This window comes from Camelina sativa, chromosome 4 (genome assembly GCF_030686135.1).
Source record: "Camelina sativa cultivar CO46 ecotype springtype chromosome 4, ASM3068613v1".
NCBI lineage: Eukaryota > Viridiplantae > Streptophyta > Magnoliopsida > Brassicales > Brassicaceae > Camelina > Camelina sativa.
Window position 1 is genome coordinate 19,009,846 of NC_141883.1, and position 13,222 is coordinate 19,023,067.

Here is a 13,222-nt window from a genome sequence, read left to right on the forward strand (position 1 = left end):
ATTTTTACATATAGCATAAAAATAAGTTTTATTGACAGAAAAAACAAAGTAACACTCTCTCAAATTTTATAGATCCGGTCCACTGTTGAAACCAATCGACTTTTGTAGAATTAACTCCTTCCATAATCTCCAGCTTTTTGGTTTGGTATGATCTTTGGCAAAGATTTTTTGCGGACTCCTTACATCTTCCACGGGTACCGCCTCGTAATCCAATCCATTACATCAGATATTCCTGGCTTTTCTGTATATATCTCAAACAAATCTCACCTTCAATCGTTGTCAACCTTGAGGCAAGCCTTAATGGTTAACAGTGTTAAGTTGGTCCATCAAGCTCTCCTTGGAGACACGGTAACAAGACTCATAGTCGTAAGCGACCCCACAGTGTTTAATTTTTTCCTTTTTTTTGGTCTGTTTAGGCAGTTGACAACTAACTTGACTTGGAAAAGTCTAGCAGTTTATTAATTCCTATTTTACACTGATTGGGTCAAGTAACTTTGGCGCTGTGTTTCAATTTTTACACGTAGTGATATTTCAAACTTTTAGTCATGTAAACTGTAAACAAGTCTTGTCGTCTGAAGCTATTGGATCAAATCATAGAGAAGCAGAGGCTGAAGTGGCTTTCGGTTTCCTCTACAAAGTTTACTGAACTTCATCAACTAATGTTGTGTGTGCTTTCAGACAAAGTTTACTGTCCCGATTCCAGACCCATCATATAGGACAGATAATCCAGCCACCACATGATTATCTATAGAAAAGTCATGTGAAATATCTTTTTTTGTTATTGTGGTCTCTCTGTATGGAAAAGTCTAGCAGTTTATTATTACAATTTTGTTTCAAGTTGCATTATCTTTTTTCAACCCAAGTTAAAAGGCATTTTGCAATTGCTTGGTCTCTTATACATATATACACTTTCCTGCAAAACATCAGAAGCACCACAAAAGCTTTTAACAAACCTTGAAAAAAAAAAAAAATGAGAAGCATGAGACTATTTGTTTTACTTGCTTTCAATGCTCTCATGCTACTTGAAACACATGGTTTTACTTTTACCGATGAAGCTGATAGGAGAGCGTTGCTCGAGTTCAAGTCTCACGTTTCTGACGACAAAAGAGCTCTCTTGTCCTCATGGAATCACTCTTTCCCTCTCTGCAACTGGAAAGGGGTTAGATGTGGCCGCAAACACAAGAGAGTTACTGGTTTGGAGCTGGGAGGATTGCAATTAGGCGGAGTGATATCACCATCAATTGGTAATCTTTCTTTTCTCACAACACTTAATCTCTCTGAAAACTCTTTTGGTGGTACTATTCCTCAAGAGGTGGGAAACTTGTTTAGACTTAAATACTTGGATATGAGCAAAAATTTTCTGGGGGGAGGGATTCCAATCGATTTGTACAACTGCTCTAGATTGTTCAACCTTGTTCTAGGTTCAAATAATCTAGGAGAAGGTATTTCTTCAGAAATAGGGTCATTAACGAAGCTTGGTCATTTAGATGTTTATGAAAATAATCTGAGAGGAAAGCTACCTGCATCTCTAGGAAACTTGACATCTCTACAACGACTTTTATTGCCACTAAACAACCTGGAAGGAGAAATTCCGAGTGATGTAGCAAAACTGACTCAAGTTTATAGTCTTAGTATATATGGAAACAATTTCTCAGGTGTTTTCCCTCCTGCTTTCTACAATTTGTCCTCACTTGAGTCCTTAACTCTCTCTTTTAATCAGTTCTCGGGTCGCCTGAGACCTGATTTTGGTATTTTGCTACCAAACCTTGTCTCGTGTATTATGGGAAGGAATTATCTCACAGGAGCCATTCCAACAACACTCTCCAATATCTCTAGTCTTGATAGATTGGAAATGTTTGAGAACTTATTGACAGGAAGTATTCCTACCTTTGGAAAAATACCAAATCTGAAAACGTTAAATCTTAGAAGCAATTTTTTGGGAAATTACTCTTCTTCTGGATATCTTGATTTCCTCAGTTCTTTGACAAACTGCACCCAACTAAAGTTTTTATGGATTGGTCAGAATAGGCTTGGGGGTGACTTCCCTATTTCCATCACCAATCTGTCCACAAAACTCCTCAGTTTAGGCTTTCAAAGTAATCACTTCTCTGGAAGAATTCCTCATGACATTGGGAATCTTGTAAGCCTACAAACACTTCTATTGCATGAAAATATGTTGATTGGACCACTCCCAGCCTCTCTTGGCAAGCTTTTACAGTTGAGGGAGTTAAGTCTATCTTCAAATAGACTATCAAGAGAGATACCGGCTTTTATAGGCAACATCACTCCGTTAGAAACACTTGATTTGGCTAACAACAATTTTGAAGGCAATGTTCCTCCAAGTCTTGGTAAATGTACCAATTTGCTACGTTTATATGTTGAGTCTAATGAGTTAAATGGGACTATACCTGGGGAAATAATGCACATTCAGGGTCTTATCCACCTAAAAATGTCAGATAATTCTTTGAACGGCTCTTTGCCAGACGATATTGGAAAACTTCAAAATCTTGTTGCACTATCACTCGGGAATAATAAATTGTCTGGGAAACTTCCACAAACCTTGGGGAAGTGTCTCAACCTGGAAAATCTTTATCTGGAAGGAAATTCGTTTGATGGAGTTATTCCAGATATAAAAGGGTTGGTGGGTGTTAAAGAAGTTGATTTGGCCAACAATAATCTCTCTGGAAATATACCTGAATATCTTGCAAAATTTTCCAAGTTGAAGTATCTCAATTTATCTTTTAACAATTTTGAGGGAAATGTGCCAATGGAAGGAATATTTCAGAATACTACTATAGTTTCCATATATGGAAATAATGAACTATGTGGAGGCATTAGGGGATTTCAACTAAAGCCATGCCTCCCGCAAGCACCACCAATGAAGACGAAGCTTTCATCTCGTTCAAAGAAAGTTGTAATTGGAGTAAGCGCAGGCATAAGTTTGCTTTCGCTGTTGGTCATAGCTTCAGTTTCTTTGATTTGGTTCCGCAAAAGAAAGAAGAACAAGCAGACCAATACTCCACCTCCTTCTAGTTTGGAAGTCTTCCATGAGAAGATAAGTTATGGAGATCTCCGTAATGCTACAAATGGCTTCTCTTCAAGCAATATGGTCGGTTTAGGCAGTTTTGGTACTGTCTTTAAGGCAATTTTCCCGACGGAGGAAAAGGTTGTTGCAGTGAAAGTTCTAAACATGCAGAGACGTGGAGCCATGAAGAGCTTTATGGCAGAATGTGAATCTTTGAAGGACATAAGGCATCGTAATCTTGTGAAACTATTGACAGCTTGCGCTAGTATTGATTTCCAAGGAAATGAATTCAGAGCTCTCATATATGAGTTCATGCCGAACGGAAGCTTGGATAAGTGGCTGCATCCAAAGGAAGTGGAAGAGATCCGTAGACCCTCTAGAACCTTGACACTGCTAGAAAGGCTTAACATTGCCATAGACGTGGCTTCTGTTTTGGATTATCTTCATGTTCATTCTCATGAGCCTATAGCTCACTGTGATCTTAAGCCAAGCAACGTCCTTTTAGACGATGATCTAACCGCCCATGTTAGCGATTTTGGTCTTGCTCGTCTTCTCCTCAAATTCGACCAGGGGTCCTTCTTCAACCAACTTAGCTCTGCCGGTGTCAGAGGAACCATCGGCTATGCCGCACCAGGTAAAATTATCACAAACATAATGTTCTATGAAGAAAATCAATATATTTTTCTTGTCATTACAATTTTTTTGTTCTTGTTGTTTCTGTGAATTCATGGTGCAGAATATGGAATAGGTGGGCAGCCGTCAATACACGGAGATGTTTATAGCTTTGGGGTTCTTCTTTTGGAAATGTTCACTGGAAAAAGACCAACCAATGAGTTATTTGGTGGGAACTTTACTTTACACAAGTACACCAAGTCGGCGTTGCCGGAAAGAGTATTGGAAATTGCAGACGAATGGATTCTTCACATCGGTCTTAGAGTCGGCTTCCCTATTGCTGAGTGCTTGACACTGGTTTTTGGGGTGGGACTTAGGTGTTGTGAGGAATCTCCGATGAACCGTTTGGTAACAAGTGAAGCAGTAAAGGAGTTAATCTCAATCAGAGAGAAGTTCTTCAAAACCAAAAGAACACCCGGGCGTTGAAGTGTTCATGCTTTGCTCTACAAACTTTGCAACCCACTTAAAATTTTAATTTGTGTTATAAGATAATCTGTTGTTTGTTTTTTCCTCGGTCTCTGTTTCGTTTTTAGACAAGATTGAAGACTTGTGTTACATTTTGTTTTTTGGATAACAATAAAAATGACGTAGTAGTTGTTTATCCATTGCTGTCGATCACATATATATCACCGTTTTTGTTAACAAACAACTCGTCAACACTGAGCTTTGACTAATCAGATTTTGGCTAACATTGTCCCCTGAATTTCATTTTTTGTTTCTATTACTCTTGAACCCAGAATATTGTTTATTCATTAGTAACGTCTTACAAGTTACAAGAGCAGCGTTCAAAATTGTTGTACAAAGTAACAAAGTAGTCCGTAATCTTTTTTCAAATTGTAGCGTTCATTTGTTCTGCTGCAGAATGAAAGTTGTATCATCCAAATACTTTAGAAAGTTTAGAAAAGTATATATATTTTATATGTAAACGATATGATTTTGTGATGAGGTTTACGCATGCAAAACAATACAACTTTTAAAACTTGATGAAAAAGATCATGTAATGTAAAAAGTATTTTTTTAAAACGTATTAAATTTCTTGATATATAGTTTATTTGCCGCAAAGATTCTTTTTATTTTATTATTGGGATATTGACAAAACTAACACACAAAAAAATTATATTTAATTTGGTAACCATTATAACCATCAAAAAGTTATATAGGGTATATTTTGTGTATTATTGATAATTGTATCCTTCTTATCATCACCCTTACACCACCATCACCAGCCACTGCTCACCACTCCAACAACCGCTCCGGCCAGCCACCGCCCACCACTCCGACAACCGCTCCGTCCAGCCACCGCCGGTCAACCACTTCTGGCCAGCCACCGCCGGCCAACCACCTCTGGCCAGCTACCTCCGGTCAGCTACCTCCGGCCAACCACTGCCGATCAGCTACCTCCGGCCAGCTACCTCCGACCAGCCACCGCCAGCCAACCACCGCCGGCCAACCACCTCCGGCCAGCCACCACTGTTCACCACTACCTCCACCACCATTGGTAATTTTGCACTGCCTTCATCCTAATCTTCTAATTTTTTTAAATTAATGTTATTTACTACTATAGTTTTTTTATTTTGGTTACTAGGCTAATTCACCCTTTATTATTTGTATAAACCCAATTGAAATCTAGAGAATAACAGACGAGCTTAATGATATATGTTGATATGAGTAGGCAAGATCCATCTGTTTTTTTTTTGTTCAAACTGCAAAACCCATTTAGGCCCTGAATGTTTTGTAGTTTTAAAATGGTTTTTAGTTTGTAATTTTTAGTTTTCGGTTTTTAGTTTTTGAGTTTTTGTTTTTTTGTGTAGATTTTAGTTTTTACAAAAACTTGAATGGTAACTTGATTAGTTTTTGGTTTTTGTATATAATTATTTTTTAAAAAAGGTTTTCCTAAATTTATTATAGTTTTTATATTAGAAAAAAAGTAAAAAAGAAAAAAAAGTTACTTAATATTTTCCTAAAAACCCACAAAATGTGGTTTTTGGATTCTACGAAGGAATTAGTAAAATCCACCAAAATCTAACTTCCCTGATATTTAGGAAATCTATTTTTTTTTTAAAAATCATGAATGGCTGAAAAAGTGGATTTTGCATAATCAAAAGCCAAATCTGATATAAAATCTGATGTTATTCAATACCTTAATAAATGGATATGGAGTTAACTGGGTTTCCATTCAGTCCCAGTACATGAATTTTAGCACAAATAAATGGATATTCCATGACTCATTTATATTGAAATTCTTATTAGATATTCTTAACACAAAATGATTTTCCTGCGAAAATCACTAAACCGATTTCTCTGCCAAAAATACAAAATTGCATTGTTATATATATACTAGATTTTAACTTGTGGTACACTGCTGGACAATTTTTTAAAAAATAATAACATTTAATTTTTTTTTGTTTTTTATATTTAGTTTGTTTTGTTTAATTAAATAATAATTTTGTTTGGATTGTCAATTATCAGAACAATAATAGGAGAAATAAATACATAAATATATAATTTATAAGCTATTGTCGGATTAAGTCACAATTTTACCAATGATTTAATTGTTTTACAAAATTTTAGTTAAATTACCCTGATTTAATATGTCTAATATTCTTATATTAGTGGTATTGACCAAATAATTACAGGAAGATTTAACCCGTGTTTCAAAACCGAATTAATAATATTTTATATTTATACTAATGTTAATTCAAACCGTCATGTTAATAACATGTCCTGCTATATAACAACAAACCGTCATATTAGTGGTTTAACCCATGTTCAAAACGGTCATATTAGTGGTTTTGGTTGTGTGTTATGTTTTGTTTGTGAAGTTGATAATTATACATGGAAAATGTTTGATGAGCAAGGAGTTTACGATCTGTAGTAATAAAAGAGAGATTTTAGTGTTTTCCTATTTGAGTTGATAACATTATCCCAGAATAATATTCAGTTTCTTAACACGGTATATATTATATTAAATATTTTTCTTGATGCTAAAGTTAAATATACCCGATTATTGAGTTTCTAAAGTTGAGTTCTCGTATTTATGAACTTTATTAACGTTATAATAATTATTGCGATTGTAATCATTTGTTACTCAAGCTCGGCTGTGTCATTTAAATTTAAGAGATCATACAATCTCTAAAGATCTATTAAAATAGGTTTGGAGATTTTTATGGGATTAAAAATTTAATGCGTAGAGTTGTTTTTGGAAAAATCGAAATGTATAGATGTTTTCAAGCTATTTATGGAAATAAATGTATCAAATTAGGTCGATTTAAATAGTTCCATTAAATGAGTTTCCAGGAATTGTTATTTTAGGAAAATAATTAGGGGTTAATGTTGTAAATAAAACAAATTAAATAACCAAAACTTCAAGCGCATAACACAAAATATACTTCAAAAATAATATATATATATTGTAAACAGCTATAATAGATCAACTCAAAGAGAACCAATTTGAAGGAAAATTGTTTACATAAATAGTATAGCGCGGTTCAATATGAATCTTTTGTGTCAAGAAATCCGCTTTAGCTTTTGCACTACGAGAGATGAGAGAAAGAGTAAAGGTATAGAACTATTCCTTGTTGGACTTGATCCCGTCGAGATAAACTGAAAAGGCCAGCTATTCTGAAGGAGAAGACACCATGTTCACAAAATATGAGCAGCCAATGAGAAAAGCTACATCACTAATGTCAACACCAATCATACACCTCATCGCCCAAACTAAATCTTCGACCTCTGCATGTAACGGAGATAAACTACGGCATAGGTTCGCTGCTCCCATAGTAGGTGGGTCACCATTTGAAGCCGAGCAGTAACATCCTAATCCGGAAAACATATCACCCATTTTTCAAGAGCCATCTACATAACACCATATACGTGAAACCCCTACAACCATTGATGCAACCCACGGTGGGACAAAAGCATCCCCGCAGCAGCACCCCCTGCTGCTCCGTAACAGTCTCTAGCAGGGCTAACTGCCACGCTTTTTTCTCCGCTTCTGCCACCCTTAGCACCTCTAAAACATTGAAATCCACATTCTTGAAAACTTTATCATTCCGAGCTTTCCAAATATACCACAACCTCCAAGTCTCCATCGTTAATCACCCACACTCTCCCAGTCGGGAAACCAAATCGGGACTCAACCGCACCCCCCCCCCCCCCAACTGCTGCTTCTTCCCCCGCCGTACTCCTTTAATAGATCCAAACACCACCATATTCGCACAAAATCGTAGAGACCCATCGATACCGCGAAAATCCCATCGCGACAAACCCCACACTCCGACAATAATCATAACACAACCTGAATTGTGACAAAAAAATCTCGCTCATTGCTGGGTTCAAATCCCTAGAGTCTCAATCGCCATCGACTTTCATTTGAGAGAGTGAATCTATGTCTTTGTAGTCATGGAAGATATATAATCAATCATCTCTTCGAAATTTCTAAGCAATACTTATAAAAAGAAAGAAAACATATAGATATATAGCAAAAACATGTTTTTCCGCCAAAACCGTAAAGTTGCCTTTTGTTATCAAAATTTTTTTCTCTCAAAACTGTGTTATCCTGCCAAAACTGTCCCCCTCTCCCCCAACAACAAATACCTGTTTTCCGCTTGTCAGCAAAGAAAAATTCTAACAAATCAGTGTTTTCCACAAAAAAACCACGTTTTCCGCTAAAATTATTAAACGACAAAGTTTCATGTTATCACCAAAAATGTATACTTAAACGCGTTTGATGGATTTTTGTCACATCCCGGTTTGGAGAGAGTTTTAAAAGAATTGATTTGTCCATCTATGTCACCAAAGTGCACTTATCTTTTCGGTCAAAGGTATTGAGAGAACTCCATAGTTAAGCGTGTTTATGTTGGAGTAGTTTCAAGATGGGTGACCATCTGAGAAATGATTGTCGGAACTGTGCGAGTGTGGACAAGACAGAGGAAAAGATCATGTGGTGATTTGTATGGTCTGTAAACAAGTTATTAAAACCTCTCGAACATAGCAAACCAACAATCAGATATGGATGGGCCTATGGACTGGGAATGGACATGAGACCCACTAAATGAGTTGGTGGTCAGGACGTCACAGATGTAAATGGGTTAGACAATAGGATTCTTGTTAAAAATGCCACTATTTTAAGAAATCTTTTGGATATACCATTTTTTGAAATTTTTGTGGATTTTACCACTTTTGAGAAGAAAAAAAATACGTAATTATAATTTTTTTTACACAATACATACTTAATACCAAATACTAAACCCTAAGAACAAATAGAACCGACTAAACCCAAACATAACAAATCAAACGCATGTTAAATCAAATTTTTGTAACTTAGAAAGTGGTAAAATCAACAAATACCATTCCAAAAAATGGGTTTCTCATAATTGATTTTTAGACAATGCATATGTTTAAATGGGCGAAGTTAAACAAGTTTCAAATCTAAATGACTTTGCCATACATTTTTACTAAAACTTAAACTTATTTGTGGAGTCCTAATTTTTACTTTTTTTTTCTTCTATAGAAGTTTATATTAAAATATCTGAAAGGACTGAAATTATCTGAATATACAAGAAAACATGATGAATTGCTAAGAAAACTCCTATGAAATATTTGGTAGAAAATATTTCATACCATAAACCTACCATTTTTTAATGAAAATTTTGAATTAGTAGAAAAATGGTAAAAAATTCTCTACAAAAAACGATAATGAGAATTTGACATCAGAAGGATGAATAATTTTTAAGGAAAATATTAACAAACTCGACATAAGAAAAAGTGGAATTTATGCTATGAAAAGTGGCAGTTCAGTATACGACTAACCATGCCTGTTATCTACACTTTTGCATGTTCTCTTTGTGCTTTTTGGCATCTCTAAGATATTACAGTTTGTGGCCTTCAACCCTTTTTGAAATAACCAAAATAGAAGTGTCCGAGAAAGTGGAAGAGGAATTATTGAAGTGTATGAAAACTCCCGAACCCGAAATGACATCCTTTACTAACCTCCTTAATGTAATGAAGAGAGTTAATCAAACAAGTTGTGAACAAGAGTGCATACATACAAACTTTATCTAATATTTTTTAAACCTAGGCATGCATGCATATCCCAATTGCATTATCTTTAACAAAGCAGTGCATTCTTAAAACGAAATTAACAAGATCCTTACAATTTTTTTCAATCTAACTTTACAGAAAAAAACATATTTCCAATAAATTTTGTTTCATATGGTCAGAGATTCACAGTCTCACATTCATCTAACAAGTCAGTCGTCTAATAAACCAATTGTGTAAGAAAATGGACCACACGTACTACCAATTAAATGTAGGAATCTAATTTACGCATTTATGTGAACACAAAAACCTCAACAGCTAGTCTCTTACATTTGAAAATGGACCTTGCATGTGGATGGGCTTCCTTGAAGTTAGGCGCAGGAATCAAAGTTCGTCTTAGCCCTCCCACTGGCGAGATAATTTAGCAGTCATTTCTCCTAGGTTTCAATGCATCTAACAACAAAGCCAAGTATAAATCATTTTTGGCGGGACTCCACCTTCTTATCGGGATCGGTGTCAGAAAACTCCGAGCTTTTTACGATTCGTAGTTGGTCGCTAATCAATTTTGAGGGATGGGCGTATGGAAGCTTATCTAGCGGCAGCTCGGGGATTAGCAGCCAAGGTCGATGACTTCAAGATTACCAAGATCGTGGGAGGCGAGAACTCTGCTGCAGACGCGTTAGCGTCACTAGCCTCGAATTCGGATCCCACTACGACACGAATCATTTCGGTAGAAGTCATCGAGTATCCAAGCATACGTCTAGAGAACTCAAGTGTAGTAACTCGAGCAATGAAGAAAAAACTAGCAGCCGAGGAGGTGGCACAGAACCTGAAACGATCCAACCCGTTTTTTTTTAATAAATAATAATAATAATAATAATAAATACTCTAAAATTAGTGGTCCCATATCCACTAGCCACCTAACCATAATCACACCAAACAGAGGAAAAGACAGAGGAAAAGAGAGAGGAAAATATCATGTGGTGATTTGTATGGTCTGTAAACAAGTTATTAAAACCTCTCGAACATAGCAAACCGACAATCAGATATGGATGGGCCTATGGACTGGGAATGGACATGAGACAAACTAAATGAGTTGGTGGTCAGGACGTCACAGATGTAAATGGGTTAGACAATAGGATTCTTGTTAAAAATGCCACTTTTATAAGAAATCTTTTGGATATAACATTTTTTGAAAATTTTGTGGATTTTACCACTTTTGAGAAGGAAAAAAATACGTATTTTTAATTTTTTTTTTACACAATACGTACTTAATACCAAATACTAAACCCTAAGAACAAATAGAACCGACTAAACCCAAACATAACAAATCAAACGCATGTTAAATCAAATTTTTGTAACTTAGAAAGTGGTAAAATCAACAAATACCATTCCAAAAAATGGTTTTCTCATAATTGATTTTTAGACAATGCATATGTTTAAATGGGCGAAGTTAAACAAGTTTCAAATCTAAATGACTTTGCCATACATTTTTACTAAAACTTAAACTTATTTATGGAGTCCTAATTTTTACTTTTTTTTTTCTTCTATAGAAGTTTATATTAAAATATCTGAAAGGACTGAAATTATCTGAATATACAAGAAAACATGATGAATTGCTAAGAAAACTCCTATGAAATATTTGGTAGAAAATATTTCATACCATAAACCTACCATTTTTTTATGAAAATTTTGAATTAGTAGAAAAATGGTAAAAAATTCTCTACAAAAAACGATAATGAGAATTTGACATCAGAAGGATGAATAATTTTTAAGGAAAATATTAACAAACTCGACATAAGAAAAAGTGGAATTTATGCTATGAAAAGTGGCAGTTCAGTATACGACTAACCATGCCTGTTATCTACACTTTTGCATGTTCTGTTTGTGCTTTTTGGCATCTCTAAGATATTACAGTTTGTGGCCTTCAACCCTTCTTGAAATAACCAAAATAGAAGTGTCCGAGAAAGTGGAAGAGGAATTATTGAAGTGTATGAAAACTCCCGAACCCGAAATGACATCCTTTACTAACCTCCTTAATGTAATGAAGAGAGTTAATCAAACAAGTTGTGAACAAGAGTGCATACATACAAACTTTATCTAATATTTTTTAAACCTAGGCATGCATGCATTATCTTTAACAAAGCAGTGCATTCTTAAAACGAAATTAACAAGATCCTTACAATTTTTTTCAATCTAACTTTACAGAAAAAAACATATTTCCAATAAATTTTGTTTCATATGGTCAGAGATTCACAGTCTCACATTCATCTAACAAGTCAGTCGTCTAATAAACCAATTGTGTAAGAAAAATGGACCACACGTACTACCAATTAAATGTAGGAATCTAATTTACGCATTTATGTGAACACAAAAACCTCAACAGCTAGTCTCTTACATTTGCATTATTGTAGAGAAAACATGAATGATTTACATTTCTATGAATGAATTATACATACATATGACCATAAATATTATATGGCACTAAAACTAAGATAATTTTTGAATCATATGTATAAAATTGTCATCCTTATACATAATATATTTTATATATCATATGTATAAAATATCATGGTGCATTGTTTCAAATCATGGCACCATGATATATATATTTTTTTCTTTTGCCATCTCAATGTTGTAGGGTACTTGAATAATCCTTTTATGAGTTTTATCGTGAACAACAATATACAATTGGTGAGCTGAATATGGAATAAAAAGGGGTCTACACTAATTTTGGATACTTCTGACTCGTTGATTTTTTAAGTCAATCATGAGAGTATTTTCTTTTGGTCTTTGCATCAAATTACTCAAAGATCCGAAAAACCAAACAACCAAGTATTATTGATTAAACCGGATTGTGTTTGAAAATAATGATCCAATTTTCCTATTTTTTAGAATAATTGTTAAATAATATAGAGAATTTGTTAGAAATATCCTTTTTAGGATACCTCTTTTCAAAAATATCCTTTTTTTGAACATTTTTATTTTTACTCTCTTTTATACAATTACAATATGCTAAATTAATTTCTAGTTTTTTTTTTAATTTTGGGTTCTCTATTTTACATTTAAAATATAGTTTTGAGGGATTAGGGTTTAGTATTTTGAGCTTAGCAATTATAATTTAATTGTTTTATACATTGAAAAGGGGTTTTTTGAAAATGGATAACATCAAAGAGTATTTTTAAAAAGTGACATAGGAAAAAGGGTATTTTTGATAAAATATGTTATTTATCATCCCTTATATTTGATGAAAAAACTATGTTGCTTAAAGAAAAGAAGAAAAAATAGTGATGAAAATAACTAATTTTTTTTGATGATACATTATTAGTTTATTCAATCATTGACTATTTACATATTTCTTGTTCAATTTTGATCTTTAATCATTTCATGATTATTGCTTGACATCAAAAAATTCAAAATAATTTTTTTTTTAATTTTTATATTTATAATATATAATCATATAAATTGTTAATTACTTTATTGACC

The 13,222-nt window shown here is 34.2% G+C and overlaps 1 protein-coding gene across 1 annotated transcript; it reads left to right on the plus strand.

The window, feature by feature from the left end:
* The first annotated feature begins 570 nt into the window (after positions 1-570).
* On the plus strand, positions 571-4,302 carry LOC104780560 (putative LRR receptor-like serine/threonine-protein kinase At3g47570). Its single transcript, XM_010505058.3, has 2 exons — positions 571-3,659; positions 3,762-4,302. Exons 1-2 carry the CDS (start codon positions 971-973, stop codon positions 4,121-4,123), a joined length of 3,051 nt encoding a protein of 1,016 aa, XP_010503360.2. The 5' UTR covers positions 571-970; the 3' UTR covers positions 4,124-4,302.
* Positions 4,303-13,222: the final 8,920 nt, after the last annotated feature.

Excerpts from the sequence above, each read along its gene's own strand:
- LOC104780560 (XM_010505058.3), top strand. The coding sequence starts at position 971 with ATGAGAAGCATGAGACTATTTGTTTTACTTGCTTTCAATGCTCTCATG. Across the intron at positions 3,660-3,761 it reads CATCGGCTATGCCGCACCAG|AATATGGAATAGGTGGGCAG; the intron begins GTAAAATTATCA and ends TTCATGGTGCAG.